The sequence below is a fragment of the Electrona antarctica genome (assembly GCF_951216825.1).
Source record: "Electrona antarctica genome assembly, chromosome: 16".
Lineage (NCBI taxonomy): Eukaryota > Metazoa > Chordata > Actinopteri > Myctophiformes > Myctophidae > Electrona > Electrona antarctica.
This window is the reverse complement of record NC_136797.1, coordinates 14,382,875-14,407,964: the sequence shown is the minus strand read 5'-3', so window position 1 is coordinate 14,407,964 and position 25,090 is coordinate 14,382,875. Positions and strand designations below refer to the sequence as shown.

General features: G+C 43.7%; 1 protein-coding gene across 3 annotated transcripts in view; it reads left to right on the top strand.

The window, feature by feature from the left end:
• vav2 (vav 2 guanine nucleotide exchange factor) overlaps nucleotides 1-25,090 on the top strand; it is a 328,109-nt gene that overhangs the window by 220,871 nt on the left and 82,148 nt on the right. For all 3 annotated transcript variants that reach the window (XM_079524522.1, XM_079524520.1, XM_079524521.1), the window contains 2 exons: nucleotides 50-108; nucleotides 17,482-17,550. In XM_079524522.1, the coding sequence (XP_079380648.1) occupies nucleotides 50-108; nucleotides 17,482-17,550 (128 nt within the window). The remainder of the gene's footprint in view (nucleotides 1-49; nucleotides 109-17,481; nucleotides 17,551-25,090) is intronic.

Below are 25,090 nucleotides of genomic sequence, written 5' to 3'. Positions count from 1 at the left end.
CGTTGTTGTTTATTTGACTGTTTATTTTCTCATCTTTTTTTCTCTCCAGGTCATCTCAGCTCTGTCTAGGATCTCCCACCATAGCATTGCACAGATCAAAGGCATCAGGTATGTTGTTTTCTTTTTCACTATTTCCTCACTTGAGGGTTTACATAGAGCGTACGGCATTGCGTGCGGTGTGGTGTCGCGGGTCGAAGGTAGCCGATTTACGAGATGGGTTACCGTACGGTATAATGGTCTTACAGCATGTTCACGTGCACGCTTGTTCACAGAGGAGTCTGAACACATGTGAACGTCATGTGAACGCTAATACAAGCCCTCAATGAATTGAATTGAATTGAATTGAATTGAATTGAATTGAATTGAATTGAATGGGGCATTGGGGTGTTGTGCTAATTTGCTTATTACCATCGCTCAAAAATCTACATTTAGGGTTTAGGGTTAGTAATGCAGCCACTCCGCAGTGGTGGAAAAAGTACTCAATTGTTTTACTTACAGTAAGTAAAAGTACCAATACTGCAATTTAGAACTACTTTGTTACAAGTAAAAGTACGGAATTGAAAATGTACTTGAGTACAAGTACAACATTATTGGCATCAAAATGTACTTAAAGTACTAAAAGTAAAAGTATTCATACTGCAGAATGTCCCACTTCACAAGTAAAACATGTGTAGGAAATCTATTGAAAAGAGACTATCTACAAGCTCTCAATGCGTTGCGTTGCGACGCATTGTGACTGTGAGCTTGTAGATCGGCTATTTTCAAATGGCCAAAATGTATAGGGTTGAAGTGGTTAATGTATGTTTTCCAAAATCCGCCAAAGTAACTAGTAGTAACTAATGTTTTCAAATAATTGTAGTGGAGTAAAAGTACAAATTTTGGCTCCGAGATGTAGTGGAGTAGAAGTAAAAGTACTGGGAATTGGAAATACTCAAGTAAAGTACAAATACCTCAACATTTTACTTAAATACTTAAGTAAAAGTACTTAATTACTTTCCACCACTGCCACTCCGACTAATGACACGGCACCACTTCACACTTGGTGGGTGGGACCTTCGGTTACAGGTACGGTCGCCCCTTTTCCATCTCGCCCCACTACTCTACCTAGCTGTAAATAACAATCATAATTCATGTTGGTGATTATATAAAAGGTATTATCATATGAATTTATCATTATAAGTTCACTCTGTATATCCACACGGGCATAATAGCATGATGATGCCATTACAAAACATGGAAGAAATGTGTTTAATAAAACGAAATTAACTGCTAGAAGGTCCTAAATTAACTTAATTAAGCAGTCTATACAATCAAATAAATCTGTATACAAGATCATTTCAGATTTGAGGGGGGAGGAAAATACTACGTTAACTGTTAACTACATTAAAACATTTCGCGGGGGGGTGCGAGTCGTGTTTGATACAAGAGCAAAACACGCTCAACGGTCTGTCTGCATCCATCAGTCTTCGACTCTTCACTGTAATAATTTGTGTAGTACAGGCATGACCGCTAATGTCTGTGTCAGAACAGTGCATTGTCTGCCACGGCAGCCATATTCCTCTGATAAATGGCAAAAGCTGAGAAAATTCTTCAAACCGCTTTATCGGGGCATGGCTGGGAAAGTTTTTTTGTGTGTGATTTCCCCTTAATTTGCTCAATCGGCTTGGACTCGGAGCACAGTGGCTCGCTCGCTCCATGTAAAAAAGAAAAAAAGCCGTTTTACCCAGTAGAGTAATGAGTTGATGGAGCGCCCCCATTAGGCCGCATGCCAGGATGTGAAGAGAGGGTGAGATGAGAGAGTGAAAAAGAATGAGTAATAGAGAGAGAGAGAGAGAGAGAGAGAGACTTAATAAACACAACCTGCTGAAGGGCGATTAATTCACTGCTTGTAGTGTCCACACTGACCAATGTGCTAATCACTGTGCATTCCAGGGTTATTCATCAATTGGATCCCTGTTTCTGTGTTAATATTAATCACTTTTACATCGAGTGCATAACTATAATCATGTCCAGTTTCTCTCTACCTAGCCTGTGTAATCCTCTAGCACTCATTAAGAGGGAATTACTTCCTTGGCAAGGGGAGATATTGGTGTCATAAGCTGGAAGGGCCGCTACATTTGCTGGGTGATTGATTGATTGATTGATTGATTGATTTATTGATTGATTGATTGAATACTTTTTTTGGAGACAATACTTACTACTACTTTCGCCTATCGCCCAACTTTCGACTGAACAGCAGATAGCACTTTATTCTTGCCTCTTTGCACATATTGCCCACTAATGCACTTTTGCTGACTTTGCCACTATTGAATGTCATGAATTCTCTGTCTCTAGTGCCCTGTTCTTAGATCTTAGTCTTGTTTTGAATGTTGTTTGTTGTGTATTTTTGAGTGGTGTAAACCACTCCTACAACTGGCTTTGTTAGTCTGTGCAGAAAAAATTAGCATGGTTGCTATGTTCACCCTGTTCACCCGGGTGTGATTTCATTACGTCAGACATGATTTCATTACGTCAGACAGGCTATATTACACCACTCAGTTCACACGGGTGTGATTTTTTACTATTATCTGGCTGCAAACCAATTTCCCGCAAGGGACAATAAAGCTAACCTTGAACCTTGGGCATAGGCCACGAACAAGAGCTCTCCAGGCATCCCGGCCCGGGGCCATTTTCTCCTGCTGTCCTGCTGCTGCATCCAGGTGTTTCTTGGTCTGCCCCTCTTCCTTCTCCCTTGTGGGTTCCAGAACAGGGCGTACTGTATCTTGTGATAACAGATGCAGGCTTGTGAAGGGTGTGGCCAATCCATCGCCAGCTTACGTTTACGTTAAGCTGGCGAAACAGAAAAGGGTCCAAGAGTTTATAAAGTTTAACATAAATTTATGAGCGTAAACTCTATAGTGAGATGATAACACAAAAAGCCCTCATGTGTCCCTATGTGTTCAATTGATAATCAGGACATACTGTACAAGACATACATTACTAATCAATCATCAATACCCATTATAGGCCTACAGAAAACAGTGTGAGGGTAACTCTGATGGTTAGCTAGGCTAGTGGACTTAATTATCTAAGTCGTGTTGCTCTTTGCAACAGGTGGTCTTTTAGGATGGATGGATGGATGGATTTTATTTTGTCATTGAACACTGTTTACACACATGTACAACGAAATTGATCTGTTGGCATCACTCCAAAGCAGTACAAAAGTAATCATAATGTGTTAGTAGTAGCACCCAGTAGGTACCAACCATATAATCACTAGTTTGCAGGCATTGGAGGGATGCCGAGCCTCGCGAGTGAAACGCGCCACCACCATGACAGCCGCCTGTCAGCCTGTCAGCGTCTGTTGGGGTAGCCTCCGTAGTAATAGTGCATCAAGGATCTGCACAATGTGTTTTAGTGTGGTTTTCAATGAGGATAGGGAGTCACTAGCTCTGGTCCATAGGACTTCTCTTTAACATTATCGTACTTGCATCTTGCAACTTCCTGCACACGCATGAAAGACTGCAAGCCTGTCGACTGCTGCAAAAAGAAAAAGAGCTCAGAGTGCGTCCACGTTTTCTGAAAAACCCATGTTTCTATGTCAGTCGTTCTCAAACATTTTCATGTCAAGGACCTCAAAAAATATATGTAATTGGCTGCCGACCCCCATCTGAAATCCAGGGAGCCTCCAGAAGCAAAGATTTTAGTTAAAAATGTTGAGCTTGTAATGCTAAACATAATGCTTAAAACACCAAAAGGCGTTCCTGACCAAAATGGGTTAAATTAGACAGAGACAAATGCTTCATATTATTTGCTACACAACAAATAAATGTCTATCTGTTAATTAACTAATTAATTAAATTAGTTAATTAACAGATAATTACATTTATTTGTTTGTTTGTGCACTTGGAGTGCTTCTGTTTGATTAAATTACACACAATGCAATTAGCAATTAGTGCGTTTGCTTTGCATATCTGTCTACATTTAATATGTTGTGACATTTTTGTTTTTTAATGTCCTGCTCTCACTTTGATTTGTCATCCCGGCACCATTGATGGTGTCCTCCGAGAATGAAATAAAGGTTAAATCAATTACTGAATATAATGTAATTATCCCATTTTGAGCGGGAACCCCTTTTAGTGTTTCAAACATTATGTTATATTTAGCTATTGAAAAATAGCAGATCTACAAGCTCATAGCGCGCCACCGAGTGGCGCGCTATGAGCTTGTAGGTCTGCTATTTTCGAAAAATCGTGAAAATATTTATTTCAGAAAACTGGAGGATTTAGAAGATTTTTTTAGAATTTTGAGGTCGGGCCTAAATGGGTTATATCAGAATGTCTAAAACACTCCTCTAGATCGCCCCTCCATTATGCTGCCAGCCTATTACCTTAGCCAGTGGTTCCCAAAGTGGGGTCCGGGGACCCCCAGGGGTCCTTGAGGGAGTTCCAGGGGGTACCCAACTCAAATGATAGTTTGTACACGTTACATTAACATTGATTTTACAATATAAATTGGAGGTCCCAGAGATATAAATGACATTAAATGGGGGACCGTAGACTAATGCAGGTGAAACTGGGGAGTCCTTGCTTGAAATAAATAAAAACGTGTTGAGAATCACTGCTAGAGCCGTAAACATCTTCTCTTATGGGGGTCCCTGGCATATCTTTTCAAATGGGGGTCCGCAGGCTCATTAGTGTCAATTTGGGGGTCCTTGACATGAAAAAGTTTGGGAACCACTGATTTAAGCTACAGTATATGCAATATAATGCTAATGCATTATATTCAGCCTCATGTCCTGAATTACTGTCCGTCTCTTATGTGTGATGTGACGCATTGTGAGCTTAAAGATCTGCTATTTTCCATGTGCAACACTGGCATGCAACTATACCGCGATGTATAGATCAGGCGTAGCTCTCTGACATAATGAAAGTGCTGCTTCAGGGCAACAAAATCAGAATCGGAAGCCTTTGTTGCCATGACATGATGTAAACATGTTAGGAATTTGGTTTGGTGGACAGCAGAGTGCAGTTACAACATTAGGACCAAGTGCAAAAGGGGACAAGACAGTGCAAAAACAACACAGTACAATTAATAGTGAATAAAAATAAAGTGCAGAGGGTTCAAGTGTTCAGGTCAGTCCATATTCACTCTGAGTGGGGGTGGAGGGAGGATAGAGGGGGGGGGGGGGGGGGGGGTACGACACCAGCAGCATTGAGGATAGCCGGATAGCCGTGGGGAAAAAGCTTGTTTGAATGTCGGGCCTTCATAGTCTTTAGGGAACGCAACCTCCTGCCTGAGGGAAGCAGGGCAAAAAGACAGGAGGATGAAACCAAATGCATGGCTGGGTCATTGCCGTCGGGCAGAAGCCTTCTTCCATCTCCATGGTTCAACTTTTTTTTAATGGAAATCCATGCTGTGCATTGAAGAGTGTCGTGCAAATGTCGCTACACAATTTGAGTTATTGAGTTAGTTAGTAGTGTGTGTGTGTGTGTGTGTGTGTGTGTGTGTGTGTGTGTGTGTGTGTGTGTGTGTGTGTGTGTGTGTGTGTGTGTGTGTGTGTGTGTGTGTGTGTGTGTGTGTGTGTGTGTGTGTGTGTGTGTGTGTGTGTGTGTGTGTGTGTGTGTGTGTGTGTGTTACTAGCGGAGTACATAAAGTGCCATGGTGCAATCCTTTAAAAGGTTACCCACACAGCATAGTAAAGTGCTGTTGTGCATTTCAAAAGTGCAGTTACATCATGTCCAGTCCAGTCCAATTCCGTCCAGGGCCAATCTTGCAAACCGCTGGGCGGTGACACCCACCTCTCTCCGTATGTGTGTGTGTGTACTGTGCACACGTGTGTGTGTACTGTGCACGCGTGTGTGCACTAGTCTAGTGCCCATGTTAACTATTGTTAGCTAATCAGTCAGGTAATAACTAAGTAATGACACAGTTTGAGTCAATATGTACAAACGATAATAATAATCTCCACATACTGTACTAGAGCATGTCTGAAATAAATGTCAGTGCTGAAATCGACATGTAAATATGACATAAATGCTTAAACATGTAGCTATTAGAGTCCACAGAGGTGAACCTTTCAAGCCTGTTTTCTCAACATTCAACCGATATGTCAATTTGAAGCTATGATTCCCTGCTTTCATATGACATGAAAAAATGGAAAAATAATCCAATGACAGCCCCTCAGTCAAATCTTCTGAGACAGCCCTTCTTGATTATACTACAGTGTCACACAAAAGTAGCAGATCCACAAGCTTGTTTATGAGCTTGTAGATCTGCTACTTTTGCTACTTTTGAATTTGAATTCTGGACGTATGAGGTTTCCACCAGACAGAGACGAGGCACTGCTTAACACCTTAGAGGCCCGGAACTATTTAATCCATTTCATCCAGGGTGCCCATCATTTGTAGCGCACGGACCACTTTTACCGGCGCACTGCTGGTGGAAGCTGGTGTGCATGTCTGTGTAGCAGCTAACAATAGCCACACCACTATAGAGTCGATCGACAACAACGGGAGGTAATAATAAATCTATTGCGACTAGCGACTGGACCGCGGAAGGCCGTCAAACACAGGATCTTTTTTTCAGAATTAGACGGGATGATTTAGATCGGGAGTTATGATCATTTTAAGATTTTCGTTTTCGTCAGCTAAACAGGCAGGGGAGATTTTCGATGACGTGTCACTTTTTGACACGTCATCGGATCGGGCAACAAGCGCCCCAAGGCTCTAGAGCGATGCGAACGGTTTTGTTATCATTAATCTCCGTCCTGTTTATCAATCTCCGTGTTGGGCACTTGACCATGACCTTGAACTTGGACGGAGAACTCCGCCCTGGGCCTCCATGGTGTTTTAATGACCGTTACATTTATAGATTGTGCTTTAATAAATATTATTTTTAATTTGTATTAATGCAATTAGATCTGAGGCCGATTCTAAAATAAAAATAAAAATCCAGTTTTCTGAAAAACGTGCTTCTGTCAGTGGTGCTCAACCTTTTTCATGTCAAGGACCCCCAGAATTATCTGTATTTGGCCGCGGACCCCCATCTGAAAATATGTAGTTCCAGGGACCCCACCAGAAGCAAAGATTTGAGTTAAAAATGTTCGCTCTGGAAGAATATGTATATAACGATTTGCTCCACATTTTCACAATTTTTCAAAAAACAGCAGATCTACAAGCTCGTATAGCGCTGCACTCGGTGCCGCGCTATGAGCTTGTAGATCTGCTGTTTTTCAATGGCTAAAGTATAACATAATAGACACAACATAATTAGACACCAAAGGGGGTTCCCGTCCTGAATGGTTTAAAATTAATTTCAGCTGAAACCGAGTTTGTCTGTGTGTGACTCGAGGCTGTATACAGGCAGGAAAATCCACTGTCGTTCAGTTCCATTCGAGTTCTGAAGTGGACTGAGAGTTCCTCACTGCGTTTGATCTGTGGGTAATTGTTCCTCAGACGTGTACATTGACTTCCTGCTGAATCCAATTGATCCTCTCTTTGATGGCGGTTCACTGTAATTGTCCCACGATCAGTCACCTGCAGTACGCGTGTCTCAGTCACTGTTTCAGCGCGGACGCTATAGTATCCTTCCACAGTAGACGCAACTGTAGGGTTGTCCCGATTCGGAATTCGCGGACGATCACGTCATTTTCAAATGATCGGAATCGGATCGGGAGCACAAAAAAAAATTTGATCGGGATCACATGATCGGGTATCATTATATCCGTATCATGATATTAAACTGGATATTGTCTGTGATTTTGCACTGTTGTGATATGGCATAAGGGATCTATACAAATATAAATATCTGATCTGGAAAAAGCGGTATCGGCAAGATACTCAAAATCAAATTATCGGATCGGGAGCAAAATATTTCGATTGGGACATCCGTAATGCACACTATGAAACGCACGCACGCACGTCAGAGACCCATTTGTTATTACTTGTGCAACCAGAGCGCCCAAGTACTCTAATCGTTGTATGTCGGTGTGCGTATGTCAGTGTTGTCCATCGGCCAATGGGGGACCACCATTCTTTTATGTCGATGTTGTGCTTCGGCCAATGGGGGACCACCATTCTTTTATGTCGATGTTGTGCTTCGGCCAATGGGGGACCACCATTATTTTATGTCAGTGTTGTCCGTTGGCCAATGGGGGACCACCATTCTTTTATGTCGATGTTGTGCTTCGGCCAATGGGGGACCACCATTATTTTATGTCAGTGTTGTCCGTTGGCCAATGGGTGACGTAACTAAGGTACGTTTCAAGGGTGGTATAAGGTCAATTACGGGTCTGAAGGATTTAGAACAGCAGTTGTAATAGACATTAGTTAGTAGCAGTACTTGCGTGCTCTGCTTGCGCACAAGTAGGCCATACGTGGCCTATAGTGTGTGCTCATTGTGTTGTGTGTACTCATTATACGAGAGAGATATGAGAAATGTAAGAGGAGGTCTCTTACATTTCTCAGTCATATAATTCACCAGTTGCATGCATTGCATGCGTTAATTACTAATTAGGCACAACTTCATCACATTACACGCTTGGATATTATGAGATTACAATCAGATTTAGATACCCACATGAGAGTGAATTTTCCCATTCTTTCCATGCGTGCTTTCAGACACGCATACGTGAAATACATGAAAATGCTTCCGACGTGGCAATTAAAATGGAAAGAAATGTTCCTATGTTGTGCATATTATAGGCGAAATTAAAAATAAATAAAAAAACCCTGATCTACGAGCTCACAACGTGTGATATTGTGAGATTGTCTACCTTCGGCATGTGACACCACCGTACGAGAAAGTTACAATAAGATAAGATAAGATCTTTATTGTCACTGTATGAGACATACAATGAAATTCCGTTTAGTGCAACCATAACATATAACAGTATCAACAGAGAGAACACAAAGGATAAAGAAAAAAACACTGATGGGGCAACTTCATGGCATACAAGTGTTATCCCGTCATAGTCCAGTCAAGTCATCTCAATCCATTAACCCATTTTGGGCAGGAACCTTTATGTTATGCTTTAGCTATTTAAAAATAGCAGATCTACAAGCTCATAGCGCGCCACCGAGTGGCGCGCTACGAGCTTGTAGGTCTGCTATTTTTGAAAAATCGAAGAACGACTGGATTTAGAACAGCAGTTGTAATAGCAGTTGTAATAGACATAGAAACATAGCTTTTTCAGAAAACTGTCAGGATGTAGAAGACATTTTTAGAATCTGATCGCAGGTCAAAATGGGTTAATAAGCATTCTAATGCACCGTTAAAAATAGTAAAATACACCAATGAAATGATAAGTAGATAAAATAAGGGGGACCACACAATCACAAGATTAAATAGATGGAACAGAGTCCGAAGTTCATGTGCAAATTCATCATCAGTAGGGGGGGGGGGGCACGGGGGAATATATTATATACTATATACTATAATACACTGTAGTGCTACTCGGCGGGCTCTGTATTAACGGCCCCCCCTGCTTCTAGTAGTTACGCCTTTCACGTACTGTATGTGCAAATGTAAAGTGACAAAATATACCCCAAAGTGGTTAAATCTGTGAATAAGTGAAGTCCACATGTTTTGCACTTTGCAATAGCTCGCTCGCGGGCGCACACACACACACACACACACACGCATGCGCGCGCACACACACACGCCTGCACACACACACACACACACACACACACACACACACACACACACACACACACACACACACACATACGTTGTACCATTACCGTACATCCTCCCTACTGTATAAGATCAGGGGATGCAATGCAGGGGATGCCATTGTGCAGTGCGTTGTGCGGCGGTGGTGCTGCCCTGGCTGGCTTCAGCTTCACTGCCTCATCGATCTGTACAGCGACAAAGATGTGCTGAGGAGCTTTGGGACCCCGAAACGACTTACTGCCCCGGCCATTTGAGCTACGTTCCACTCCTAACAGCCGCATCGTTGTTTCCTCCTGTTTGCCAATAGCCACTCAATGGTTCTGGGCCACAGCGGCTGTGTCCAGCACACATGTGTCATCGATTCCCTTTACAACAGCCGTGGCGCTTTGGGGCAATGAAAAAGCACTTTGACTTGATCACGGTTAGATGGCTGCGTATCGACAACGTGGGAGTAAACAAGAAAGGGTGGGGCATTAAGAAGATAAATAAATGAACAGAGCTTAACCCATTTTGGGCGGGAACCCTTTTTTGGTGTTTTAAGCATTTATGTTATGCTTTGGCTATTTTTGAAAAATCGTAAAAATGTGTCGCAAATCTTTGAATATAATGCTTTCACAGCGAACGTTTTTAACTCATATCTTTGCTTCTGGGGTGGTCCCTGGAACACATATTTTCAGTAGGGGTCCGCAGCCAAATAACAGATAATTCTGGGGGTCCTTGACATGAAAAAGGTTGAGCACCACTGACATAGAAACATAGGGTTTTTCAGAAAACTGTCAGGATTTAGAAGACATTTGTAGAATCGTCCCCAAGTCTGAATGGGTTAATGGTGTTGGAGCGTAACAATAAATGAACGGTCTGGGGCAATCTGCACTTTGAAATCCTCCAGTGTTAATTTAAAGGAGCTAAATCCACCCGCTTGGAATGTTATATCAACCTCTAATCACCAGTAGGTTACTTAATACTTATCAAGACGATGCAATGGAGCCAGCAGGCTCTACTGGAGGCGGAGCCTACTGGCTGTGATTGGGAAACACGGAAGTGAAATTATTGGGCGTGTCATCGACGACACAAAATAACTCATTTACATTGCACATATATACAGTATACACAGTATATATATCTTCACATTAGAACAATGGGATTTTGGAATCGAAAATTGCTGAAGTTTCCTTTTGACTGTAAGAGTGTACACGGTACAACTGCGGCATTCCTGTGTTCTAACATAAAAAAAAGACCCCAATGGTATAACGAAAACTGAAGACCGCTGAACCAACCAGAAATGCAGTCGATCGTTGAAACACAGACCTCCCCTCCCCCCTCTACCTCCCCCGGCCTGCCTCAGCAGCACAACCGATTAAAGTGCAAGTTTAACATCTTTACATATCCTTTATAAAAAAAAAAGAATCTGCCAGCCTTTGCAAATCCCTCGCCATCTACTGCACGACAATGACAAATCTTGGTTTACCAAAGCGCTCGGGTGAATTGGTATAGTAGCGTGTGTGCAATGAATGAGCTGGCTTGCAGCAAAGGCTGGGGGAAAAAATAAGCCATTAGCCAAAAGGAAAGCTCAGCAAACCCTTCTAGTATTTGGTTATTATGAGCCTAAATAAAATTAATTTCAGCGGGGTTGCATCAGTAGAAATAAAAACGTCTGAGTTTCCCGAGGCTACATCAGTAGGAACACATTCAGTACATTCAGGAATATACTGTTACACAGTCTAACCACTTGAGCCCTATGAAATTTGTAGTGTGGCAAAAATTGAGAGAAAGATTGACACTTGTGTGCGTGTGCGCGTGCGTGCGTGTGCGTGTGTGTGTGTGTGTGTGTGTGTGTGTGCTCGCGTGCGCGCGTGTGCATCGAGGGTGTTGAACTGACCTTTGGCCATTCTTGCTGAGCATTCATTAACCTGATGGCTGACTCGCTCCTTAAGAGTTGCGACTGCTTTAATTACTATAAGGGTAATTACTGATGACAAACACACACACACACACACACACACACTCCAATGTTAATTTATTTCAGGGAGTGTATGAAGTGTATGAACCCATTTGTCTGATGCGCCAAAAGGCATGAAGATTGGCTCCAACAGTTCTTCCAGCATTTTGTTTATTTGTTTAATTGTCAAACCATAAAAGCTACAGAATCCATGACGACTCCAAGATATCTAACCTCCTATGTTGTCTTTTATACTTCCTTTGAAGGCCTGGGCCGTGGCTCAGCGGTCCAGGCACCTTGGCTGGTAATCCAGTCTGGCAGTGTGCCGCGGGTTCGACTCCCGATCCCGACGGCCTTTACTGCATGTCTTCCCCCCCCATCTCTCTCTCCCCATTTCCTGTCAGCCTACTGTCTGTCCCTCCATAAAAACATATATATATAAAAAGTAAATAATAAAAAATTATACTTCCTTTGACTATGAGTGTCTATGTGGCATGGAAGCTTAGTGACACTGGTTGAGAAGCAGCACATAGAGACACATTTATTGTTTTACATTCAGTGTTAAGCAGAAGGTGTGGCTCTAGTGTGCCACCTTGTTGAGGCAGGATGTTGGTGTGGCTGCAGCAATAGTAGGTGTTTTTCTTCTGCCATAAATAAAAGAGTATAAGCAGCATACATTTGGAAGTAAAGTTCCTTTTACACCAACACTGTTCATATGAAACATTACTCGGTTAAAGGACCACTTCACCACTTTTCAACTTCTCTTCCTATAATTGGTCCTAACTAATGTTCATGATAAAATACCACCATTTTTTCCTACTCAGTCTGTGTCTCATAAGAAGGCTGTGGGCAGTTCAGAAACCCGTCCACCAGTGACATCATCGATGGTGAATCCAAGCTAATAGAAACGTCAGGCTTTCTTTTCCTGAAAAGTTGCAATGCAAAAGTTGAAGCCATCGTTCTCACGATAATAAAAATCTAAATATATATATTTTTTTAAATCTGCCTAATGATGATGTCACTGGTGGACGGGTGTCCGAACTGCCCAAAGCCCTCCTATGAGACACAGACTGAGTAGGAAAAAATTGTGGTATTTTATCATGAACATTAGTGAGGACCAATTATATGAAGAGATGTTGAAAAGTGGTGAAGTGGTCCTTTAAATATTCCAACAGCACATTCAATTTGATGGTCAGAATTATAATAATTTGTAAAGTCAAAGTCTGTCAACAGACTCAACACTTGAACATATAGCTTTTTGATCACAATGACACAGAGGAGAGAAGTCAAGACAGGACGGTGTCTGGGCGACAAAAAAAACAGACAAAATATTAACCTTTACATTGTAGCACTGCCACATAATGTTCTTTAAGGATTTATTATTATTTAAAAGACCATGGCTCAAAATATTCCTTTAACACTATATCCATCCTTATGTATAATGTCCTATTTTCTTTGAGAGGTATCCGTTTTGTTTTTGTTTATGTTTTGGAGGGTCAAGCAGAACCGTCATCTGCTGTTTTGTTTGTCTGTTTGGGTCCAGCGAGGAGTACCGTTTGTTTTCCGTTCGAGGGACAGTGGATCTTCTCCGTTGGATTGGTTTACGTTCGGGGATCACCTTTACGCATTCGGACATTATACGATCAACATTTAACCTGTCATCACGAACACTGTTGTAGCTTAATTGTCACTGTTGATGTATTGTACATTCAGTAGATAAACTATTTATCTGAACCTATTTCTGTGTTGGAGTCAGAGGTTTACCTGTGGAAAACATTCATTGCATGCTACATGGTTGAAACTTCTCAATTTTATCTTTAAAGGAGGATCATGATTTTTAGTAACTGTGATAGAAATATCTGACCGTTACAACATTTCCGACACGTGCTTTCTTCTTCCATACACAAATTCCATACCTCATGCACTCAACACATTTTACAGGGGGCACATACAGTCCCTATACCTACTGTCAGTGGTGGAAAAAGTACTCAATTGTTTTACTTAAGTAAAAGTATACCAATACTGCAATTTAGAACTACTTTGTTACAATTAAAAGTACGGAATTGAAAATGTACCTGAGTAAAAGTACAAAAGTATCGGCATCAAAATGTACCTAAAAGTATTCATATTGCAAGATTGTCCCATTTCACAAGTTCAAAGAGCTTGTGAAATGGGACATTTCACGAGCTATTTTCAAATGGCCAAAATGTATAGGGTTGAAGTGGTTAATGTATGTTTTCTAATCAAAATTAAAATCGTCAAACTAAAGTTTTCAAAGTAACAAAAGTTTTCAAATAATTGTAGTAGAGTAAAAGTACTTCATTACTTTCCACCACTGAATCCCAGTACCAGACAGGCATCTTTTTTTTTGTATCATTGCTCAATTGAGCAGTTAAGACGAATAAGTCTAAATCCATAATTTATTCTGACCCCTCCTCTAAAAGGCCTATCTGTCCTCCTGAACCCTTATCTTTAATTTATACAAATTATGGATAATTAGTGTGGACTGTTGTTCGTCTCAACTGCTCAATTGAAGAGAGACCGCATGTTTTTAATCCCTTCAGCAACTTTTGCTCGGTTGTGGTATTTTGATGAGCTCATGAGAGAAAAAACACATTATTTTAGTGGGGGAAATAGCTGTCGTAAAGAAGCTAATTGATTAGTCACGGCCATTTTCACATTCCCCCAGGAGTTTCTCCTTTGCTGACATGACACTGTGTGTGCAGAACCGTGGAACTTGAAAACTGTATCGTGCTGAATCATTCATATTATGTCATAACATGCTGATGTAAAGAACCTCCGCCTATATGCTACAGTAACTTTGCTTGCTTGCGGGAATTGTCACAATAAGGCCTCACTCACACGGTCGCTGCAGATTGCTCTGTGCTTGCTGTATACAAAGGGTGTGACACAGCTTGCCCCAATGCATTTCCAATGGGAGTCACATGGTCTGACACAACACTTGTGTTGTATGAGGGGAGGGGCGCAGTCGAAACACAGCCGAAAGCCATACAACAGCTTGTAGTCCAAAATGTAGTCCTCAAACCATGTGACTTCCATTGGAAATGCATTGGGGCGGCCATGACACTCACAGCATTCATACAGCAAGCATGCAGCAATGCATTAAAGGTCTGAGTGAGGCCTAAGCCATAATGCTGCTCAAAATTACAATAAAGTATCCACACTCACACTAGTAGAGGATGTCACCATTGTCATGGAAAACCACAAAACCTTGTTAATCTAATTAACAAGTTCATTTTAATTTGGCTGCTGTAATTTATACCTCATACTTTAAATGCTTAGTATGAGGTATAAAGTACAGCAGCCATGTGTTCATAAAACAGAAAGATTGGGTATTGGGTAAGACTGACGTTATGTATCTTTCAGGACCTTTCACTGCTTCGTCTCAACCATTACTCAATGGCTCTGATCTCAGACCCCGCGGTGGATATTTTGACATTCAATTTTTTTCTTTTTCTTTTAATGTTGCCACTACTTGCCATAAACTAAACAGGTTCATCTCGATGTTCTGGGCATCTTTGTAGTGTTAGTAAAAAGCAGGTAAAAGAGTAACGTTTGAGGCAGACTAACATCAGTCACTCTACCGTTCACTGTAGTAGAAGAGGTGCGCCTGGTGAGGGTTTAAACCCTGCAGCTATGAGACCCGTTTCTGAATTCGTCTATACTGCCTCCCCTTGGCCAGCCGGGGCGCCTGGTGGAGGGGACAGGAACTGATCGGAATAACTCCCTCCTGTCAGGTGGAAAGAAGCAGGCCTGGACTCCTCAGACTCATGCTTAGAAGGAAGCATATGACGTCAGTCCGTTGCTCTCCCCAGGTTGGCAGAGGGAGTGTAGAGCCCAGGATTACATTCGATAATTGACACTGGGTGAAAAAATGGGTCACAAAAAAAATAAAAATTTAAAAGAGAAAAAAAGATGTTGAAAGCCTACTTTCCTAAATGGGAACACTCGGAGTCCCCCCCCCCCCCCCCCCCCCCCCCCCCATGTACAAAATACACTTTTTGTCCAGAACAGTAAATATGTCTTAGTTACTCGTCTGCACGCTCTACAGATCTTGTCAATAGAAATACCCCATTTGAGTGTAGCAGAGCGAAAACAGGAGGGGGCCTAGTGTAAAGCCCTGGGGGGCTCCTCAAACCGGTCAAGGAGTTAAAAAATGGCGAGATTCAAGCGTATCCGTGGTTTGCAGGAAAGTACCATGGCAACATTTCTTCTCTGGCGGGTTTACATGTGCCTCAAACTGCATCCTGCGACTTGTGTGATGTGTTTTGACACTGCTGTGGCACAAGAGGGATTTGGACCTCCCCGTCTCACGAACACTTGCTGCAGTGTTGTTACTGATGTGATGGAGCAGCCAGTGAGATGACTGATATAGGACATGAAGTTCTGGGATGCTGTTGTACTGATACTAAACGCCTTTCTGTCCGCTCAGTAGTCATGCAAGTGTATTAATAGTCGAATCTGTCTGTTGTATAGCCTACTTTTATTATGTAGTGTTGCCCTAGTGTTTCCTGTTCTGCCTAGTGGTGATTACTAGTTTTCTCCACCTGTGTCCTGTTAGTCTCCCAGCCAATCCCAGTGTTGATTGTAGTCTGTTGCACCTGTGTCTAGTCTATTTAAACCTCCCTGTGTTCAGTGTTCCCTTGTCAGATTATAAGTCAATGTTACTGTGTATTCCTATAGAGCGTTGCAGTCCCGCCCCCTACCAGGGCCCAGGAAATGATTCTCCGTTCATTTTCCTCATAGACATTTCAGAAAGTAATTATTTAAAGACGTTTACGCCGCGGACAAAGCCAACTCTTGTCGTGACAAATCATGACAACAAACACAATTTTTCGGGCCAAACAAAGAATTAGAAAGTAGAAAAAAACACTTTTTTTGTTGTTTTTCTTCTATGTAATTATTTGTTTGGTCCAAAATATTGTGTGTGTTGTCATGATTTGTCACGACTCGAGTTGGCTTCGTACGACGCTTAAAAGGTATTTAAATAAATACTTTTTGAAATGTCTATGGGAAAAATGCATTGTGATTCATTTCCTGGGCCTGGCGTCGTCATGAAAGGGGGCGGGACTGCGACGCTCTATATGTCCTGCTACACTTGTCTTTACTGTGTGTTTTATGTTAACCATCTGTTTGCCTGCTTGGTTCTGCTTCTGGGTCCTCACCTGACACACCGTGACAGAATCTGAGAAATAGACGTTTTGAGGACCCGGTCCTTCCTGGTCCACACAGGGGAAATGGTTGTTTTATGATTTGGGGAGTTATAGGCTTAAAGAGGGACTGATCATCAGGTACTATGATTATACTAGGAGGAAGAGTTTTTTGAGAAAAAGTGTACAGAAAGTGTTATGCCACACCCACCAGTTCATTAGGTATACCTGGTTTAGCACCACCTTAGCACCACCCACCTGAACCTAAGGTCTCGCCCACAGCCGTTGTTGTATGATAATGGGGGAGGGGTTAGGGTTATGATGTCACAAAAATGATGTATTTTAGATTGGGCCTTTGAACTGAAAGGCTTTCAGCTTTCAGGAAGAAACCGAAAATGCACAGGGAAGACATATTTGAATATTCTAACCACATCTGGGGTAGAGTAATGTTAACTCCATAGACACATGTAAAACAGAAAAAGTACAAAACTCGCGGCACTTTTCTTCTTGAGATCAAGTTTCAGGTTGGGAGCGAGGATTAGACAGGAGGTATGCCTGACTTAGCCTATATATTGTGCTCTGATGTGACGCAAAGAATATGATATCTGATATGTTGGGCTGTTTTCGAGGGCGTCCCAAAATCTGTCTGTCCACAAGTGGAGTAACACAAACATTAAACATTAACGTTTGTTTGTGTATGTTTGTGTGTCGTAGGCCCTTCCCATCGGAGGACACAGCGCTGAACGAGGATGATGTTTACCGAAGCCTGGAGGAGCTGGCAGAGTAAGTATGCACTTCACATGGCATTTGGTCTCTGCATCTTATATGCTACTGTTGTGCACACACACACACACACACGCACGCACACACACACACACACACACACACACACACACACACACACACACACACACACACACACACACACACATGCGCAAGTGCGAACACAACACCTATAGGGGCCAAAAGAAATTTGAAGTGGAACTGTATGATTTGCCAATTTGTGACATTTCTGTTTGCACCAACGTTTAGCCCTCTGTCACCCTGCCCGTTGCTATGGTGACAGCAGCAGTGCTCTGGCTTGCTGCCTGTCTGGGGGCCTGTCTGGGTGCCTGGCTGCTCGAGGTGGCTGACTCATAGAGTATATATATAATAGAGACTGAACTGGCACGAAGCTCCGCCCCCCCAGCTATTCATGTCAGTGGAAGTTGCTCAGTGGCGTTTTGAAGCACCCGGAAGACTGCCGGAAGTCCCTCCCAGGACCTCAACTTTGAGGTCCTGAGTGACGTAGGGCAACCGAGCGCTCAACGTTAAAGCCCAGCTGCACGGGGTTTCCCGGTCATGAATCCACGGGTCCGCCTGTAGTCCCTCCTCCTACCACTAGGACCCAGAGCTTCAACGTTGGAAAGTCTGCCTGCCCCCTTGGGCTGACTGGGTGCCTGTCTGGGTGCCTGGCTGCTCGAGGTGGCTGACTGGATGCCTGCCTAGTTGGCTTGTGTACAGTAGGCCAACTGTTTCATGTCAAGGACCCCCAAATTGATATGTGTGCGATATGCAAGCTTGTACATGTACCATTAAAAAAAAAAAAAAAAAGAAAGTGTCCACCGCCAAATACCAAATAAATCGGCACGAAAACGTTTTGAGAACTGCTTGTTTGGAAGGCTTTTTGTAGTGGTGGACAGTAAAAGTATCAATACTGCAATGTAGAAATATTGTTAGTTGTTACACGAAAGGCTACAAGTCCGGAATAAAGTAAAAGTACTAGTTACTAAAGTTGTCAAATCAATGTAGTGGAGTAAAGGAGGTTGCACACTAGACGCGTTTTTCGGAAAACCGACAGAAAAACGCCTCTGTGATGTAGTGGAGTAGAAGTAAGGTAAAGTACAGATACTGTACCTCAAAATTGTAAAACTGAGAAAATCTGTAGGCTTCATATTATTCTATAATATTACACTGATATCCTCCCCATAGACCGTGGCCGCTGTCTCAAGCCAACTTGAGCCACGAGAGCCACCACCTTCCGAGTGAGCTAAATCGCTCGAGTTGCCTTGGCGAATGTTGCGAAGTGCGAGTAACCTAGTAGTGGCGACACTAGCGTTGACTCCCATTGTAACGATGGAATGCGGACGTGCTCATTCTATCTCAATGGGATAGTTCCAATGTTTGGAACTATAGCCCATAGCACCCCGCTTTGCGGCGAGATCAAAGCGTGTCGCCACTCTATTACTAGATTACTCTGGTGCGATTGAGCCGACTCGAGTTGTAACCCAATGGCACAGAATTGTAAGTAATGTCAACTCGATCTCACCCAAACACGGTGAAATAACAGGGATTGGCGATTCCGTACATACAATACTAGTGAAAGCCATAGAGCGTCGCAGTAAGAATTCCCCATTCATTTTCCCCATAGACGTTTGTATAAGTATTAATTTTAAGACATTTTAGCCTCGGACAAAGCCAACAGCAAAGTTTTTTTTCTTTTTTTTCAAAAGGGCACATTGCCAAAAGGGCAGGGGGTGTCTATCTGTGCACGCGACGCCACTGGTAAAGACAGTAGACAGAGTACTTTCTTCCGGCACTTTGCGTACGTGTGCGGTTGTGTGGTGGGTGTGTGAAACACAGACCCAGAGAGGGCTCTCAAGTGGCAGTGGTTTCAGTGGTTTCAGTGATGACAGCGCCCGCTCCACTCTGATTAATGGAGAATAATTAGGCGCCACGCTGAGATACGTGTCGTTCATCATGCAGATTGTAGAGGGAGGGAGAGAGGAGAAGAGAAGAGAGAGAGAATGAGAGATAAAGTGAGGTGTGTGTTTGTGTGTGAGAGAGATGTCAAGTAGGGGTAAGTATGTGTGTGATGTATGTTAGTGATAGTTAGTTGAGTGTGCGCGCGCGAGAATATAGGAAAGCTATATTAGATACTAGATACAGTATATGAGAGAGAGAGAGAGAGCACACACAGAATGCTAAACAAACATTAAAAATCACACCCGTGTGAACTGAGTGGTGCAGTGACGTCACACACTAACCATAGCAACCATGCTCACCTGTACATGGCCCCATGTACAGGTACACACATACATAGATACAGACAAAGCTGGTTATTGGAGTGGTTTGCACCACTCAAAAATGCCATTGACAATGAATGGATTTGTCTGAACAAATCGGCCGGGTATGTCCGTGGGAACCCTTGGTCAATAAGGGACCACCATTCTTGATGATGATGTACGATGATCAGAGCGCCCCTCACTTCACACGGGTGTGATTTTTGAGGGGCGCTAGCTAGCGCCGTTGGCCCCTCCTATATACAGCTTTTGACCCCACACGTCTCAATATTTGCCATTGACAATGAAAGGAGAAATTAGGTCAAATGTCCGCCAAATATGACATGTCATGATGATGTACAATGATAAGAGCGCCCCTCACTTCACACAGGTGTGATTGTTTTTTAAATAAATATTTAACGAATGAAAAGAATTGACAAGAAGAGCTGCATGTGTGACTAAATAACAACTAAGGAACATTGGCGTGTTGTATATACATATCCAAGGTTTCCACCCGACAGTCAGACAGCTGTCGTTTATTTTGCCCCTCCCAGACATGCTGCTGTGTCGTCCGACCGTCCCGTCAGAGCTTGAGTGAAATAATCCATGTTGGGGAGCGGTCGGTCGGTCGGTCGGTCGGTCGGTCGGGGGGGCTGCCGCTCCCTGTGTAACCTGTAGGCGCAGAGGGCTGTGGGCGTGATTGAATTAACCCATTTAGACCTGAGGACGATTTATACAAAATGTCTTCTAAATCCTGACAGTTTTCTGAAAAACCCATGTTTCTATATGTCAGTGGTGGTTTCAGAATAAAATAGAACAGCGCACATCCTCCGATCTTGGTGCTGAGCCAAACTGTTAAACTAAGAGATATCATGAAGAAAAGCAAAGGCTCGCAACTCACCTTTGTAATGCCCCAAGTATTTATTCACAATCACAGCAGGCAGGTTTCGACCGGTGTCTTTTTCAAGTATGAATGTGCTTTATGTCAGTGGTTCTCAAAGTTTTTCAGAACCCCCCCCCCCCCAGAAGCAAAGATTTGAGTAAAAAAACGTCCGAAAGAATATATATTCAAAGATTTGCGACACATTTTCACGATTTTTCAAAAATAGCAGACCTACAAGCTCGTAGCGCGGCACTCGGTGCCGCGCTATGAGCTTGTAGATCTGCTATTTTTCAATAGCTATATTACATAATGCTTAAAATAACCAAAAGGGGTTCCCGCCCAAAATGGATTAATCGAGCCGCATTGCAGCAGCGGCGGCGGTGGCGGCTCCCCTTGACCTTTCCATGAGAAGGACCGTGTACATGCGCTTCACTCCCGTCAGAGTGGGACGGACCACGTAATTGATTAATCAGCGGGTGTCTGTGCCTAATGCGCTCAGACACACTTAAGCTAGCAATAACCGCTGCGCTCAATGACTTATGATTTAGCCCCCGAAGCATTGACGTGCGGATGATTTATGACGAGCATATGACTGGATTTAGGAAGGGTTATGGAGGGTGATGACAATGTGCAGATTCACATGGAACCACATAAGATGGAACTATTTTTAACCCATTTAGATATGAGGGCGATAAAAAAAAAAAAAAAACGTCTTCTAAATCCTGACAGTTTTCTGAAAACCCTATGTTTCTATATGTCAGTGGTGCTCAACCTTTTTCATGTCAAGAACCCCCAGAATTATCTGTATTTGGCCGCGGACCCCCATCTGAAAATATGTAGTTCCACTTCCAGGGACCCCCCCCAGAAGCAAAGATATGAGTTAAAAACGTTCGCTCTGAATTAATATATATTCAAAGCCACATTTTCAAGATTTTTCAAAAATAGCAGATCTACAAGCTCAAACTTTGTCGCTTCGAGCTGCATTTTGAGCTGTGTTTTTCGAGCTCGCAGATCTGCTACTTTTTTTTTTTTTTTACTCTTTATTTTTTGAATTTTTGAATATGCAAGAGACACAAAAGACAAACAAGGCATACAATAAAACAAAAACATCAACAGAAGAAACAGCAAGGCCATGTCTCGCGGGGGGTCCCCAGACAAAAACGTTGAGAACCCCTGGCGTACAGTACCCTGCTAGCTTATTCCCGTATGGACAGCATCACGTCAAAATGCCTCATGTCAGGGACGGAGGATTGAGCACCGGTTGGTGGTTGGCAGCATGAGCTCACCTGCAAAAGACCAGTGGCAATTGGCACGCACGCACGCACGCACGCACGCACGCACGCACGCACGCACGAGCACACACACACACACGTGTATCCGTGTAAATTATTCATGCCTATTATTTGCATGCATGCTCATGCGGCCCTACTGGTTCATGAAGCAGTCTGTCGGCATACACAGTAACCGAGGTCTCCCAGGTTAATATGAATACATCTGGGTGCTGCCTCTTCCCCTGCAGATGTGTGGCGTCAACTCCACACTCTGCCCGGGTGCCTGGTTTATAATTCATTGTGGAGATAGTGTCCCTATACTGGCCTATATCCTTTTTTTTGGGGGGGGGTGGGGGACACTGCGCCGTGCGACAAAGTGTAAATCAGACCTATAACCGTGAGTCCTCCACTGAAACGACTTGAGTCTATATCCTGGAATTGACAAAGCATGAAATGGGGGTTGATGGAGCACATTCGCCCAAGGGAGTTGTCCCCCCCCCCCCCCCCACCCCACCCCTCCATGAGCGACACGCATACACTCACATACCGAAGCAAATAATGTCACAAAGCCTTTATGTCACTCTGCTACAGGTTACGTCACTCAAGTCCATTAGTCTATCAGTTTGACATGGTGAGGGGGAAAACGTCAATAAATGGGGGAAAGAATAGCATGGTGGGAGGTTAGAGATACAATATTTAGCATCTTTATTAACCACATGGACCCTACTGATGTGGTCTGTTATGGAGGGCGAAAACATCATGCCAAAAATGAAACGATAATTATTGTAACTAAAGAATGCCTGCACATTATTCCTCCGACACTCCGAGCCGCAGTCGATTTATGACGTTCATTAATGCAGCAACAATTGTATCCCGTGACTAACAGCCCAGTTGACAAATCAATTATCCCTAATGGAACTGCAGTCTGTACCTGCCAGCGAGCTAAACTCCAGAACAATACCGCTTTCATCCAAAGCTGGCTACGAGAGCAAGAGTGTTTTACATATTGTCATTTTTACAGCCTTGTAATTATGCTGCTCTTGTTGACACGATCGCAGTTTTAACGAATCAGCCTCAGAGGCAGAAATCCTGTTCATAAAGGCAGTATCCTAACAGTGCACACCCAGTAGATCAGACCACTACCAAAACAACAAGAACAACAACACAAGAACAACAACACTTCTGGACGGGAACCCCTCTTACGTTATACTTTAGCTATTGAAAAACAGCAGATCTACAAGCTCGTAGCGCGGCACTCGGTGCCGCGCTATGAGCTTGTAGGTCTGCTGTTTTTTGAAAAATCGTGAAAATGTGGCACAAATTTGGAATATACTGTATATTATTTCAGACCAATATTTTTCACTCAAATCTTTGCTTCTGGGGAGGTCCCTGGAACAACATATTTTGACATGGGGGTCGGCGGCCAAATACATCTATTTCTGCGGGCTCCTTGACATGAAATAGTTTGAGCACCACTGACATAGAAACATATTTTTTCCCAGAAAACTGTCATGATTTAGAACACATTTTGTAGAATGGAGCTCAGGTCTAAATGGTTCTAATGGAAACCAGTAAGCCAGCAGTGCCTAAGGGCACATAATATCATGTCCAAGTAGAACGCTGACAAAGTCAATCATAGCTCTTTTCTCCCCCTAGTCCTCCAATGCGGACTATGCTTCTATGCTCCTCCATATTATGGGTGGTCACCGCCGGTGCTGAAAATAGCCGATCTTCAAGCTCACAACGCGTTGCGATGTGACATGTTGCGAGCTTGTAGATAGGCTATTTTTGGCACGGGCATGACACACTGTTGTAGGAGTACACAGTAAATCAGGCTTGGGTCAGTACATCCAGGGGTTAAATGGTAAATGGTGCATTTATATAGCGCCTTTATCCAAGGCGCTTTACATAGATTGTGCATTACATTCACCCATTCATACACACACATTCATACACCGATGGCGGCAGAAACCATGCAAGGCACCAGCCTGTACATCATGGAGCAATTAGGGGTTCAGTATCTTGCTCAAGGACACTTCGACACTAACTCTGCCCCCAGAGTTAGCCCGGGTTCGAACTGGCAACCTTGCGGTTACCATCCAGCCACTCTACCCCTGGCCTCGGAAACCCAGACGTTTTTATTTCCAGGGAAACGAGTCCACTTCAATTCGGCATACAGTAGCGCAAACGCCGATCACTCTCTTGACGCACACCCGTACACACACACACACACTCCTCTCTCTCTCTCTGTCGCTCTAATTAATTAGTCTCATGCCGCCCAGCTGCGTCTAGATTCTCCTGGCGGATCCCGCCGGGAGCTGGTCCACCGCCGCCACCATGGGGGTTGAGGGAACAGGCACGCGGCAGCGGGGGCCCGACGCGTGCAAACCCACTGGGGTCTCCTCTAGTCTTCCACTGGGGGCCCGACGCGTGCAAACCCACTGGGGTCTCCTCTAGTCTTCCACTGGGGGCCCGACGCGTGCAAACCCACTGGGGTCTCCTCTAGTCTTCCACTGGGGGCCCGACGCGTGCAAACCCACTGGGGTCTCCTCTACTCTTCCACTGGGGGCCTGACGCGTGCAAACCCACTGGGGTCTCCTCTACTCTTCCACTGGGGGCCTGACGCGTGCAAACCCACTGAGGTCTCCTCTAGTCTTCCACTGGGGGCCTGACGCGTGCAAACCCACCGGGGTCTCCTCTAGTCTTCCACTGGGGGCCCGACGCGTGCAAACCCACTGGGGTCTCCTCTAGTCTTCCACTGGGGGCCCGACGCGTGCAAACCCACTGGGGTCTCCTCTAGTCTTCCACTGGGGGCCCGACGCGTGCAAACCCACTGGGGTCTCCTCTAGTCTTCCACTGTCTAACCAGACAGAGAATTAGGCCCCATTCCTCACGTCCTCTGGACTCTGACTCGGAGGCACGTTTATCTTATTCCACGTTTATCTTAGCCAGGCACACTTATAGACACAGCAGCGGCTTGCATTGCACGTCATGCGTGCTCGGAACACGCCGGAAGGCCAGTGTGTTTGTGTGTGCGTGTGTGCGTTTGTGTGTGTGTGCGTGTGTACAGTACTGTAGAGCGGAAGTGAAAACACGTGCAGAGGCACATAAGTGATTCATTTATGCAC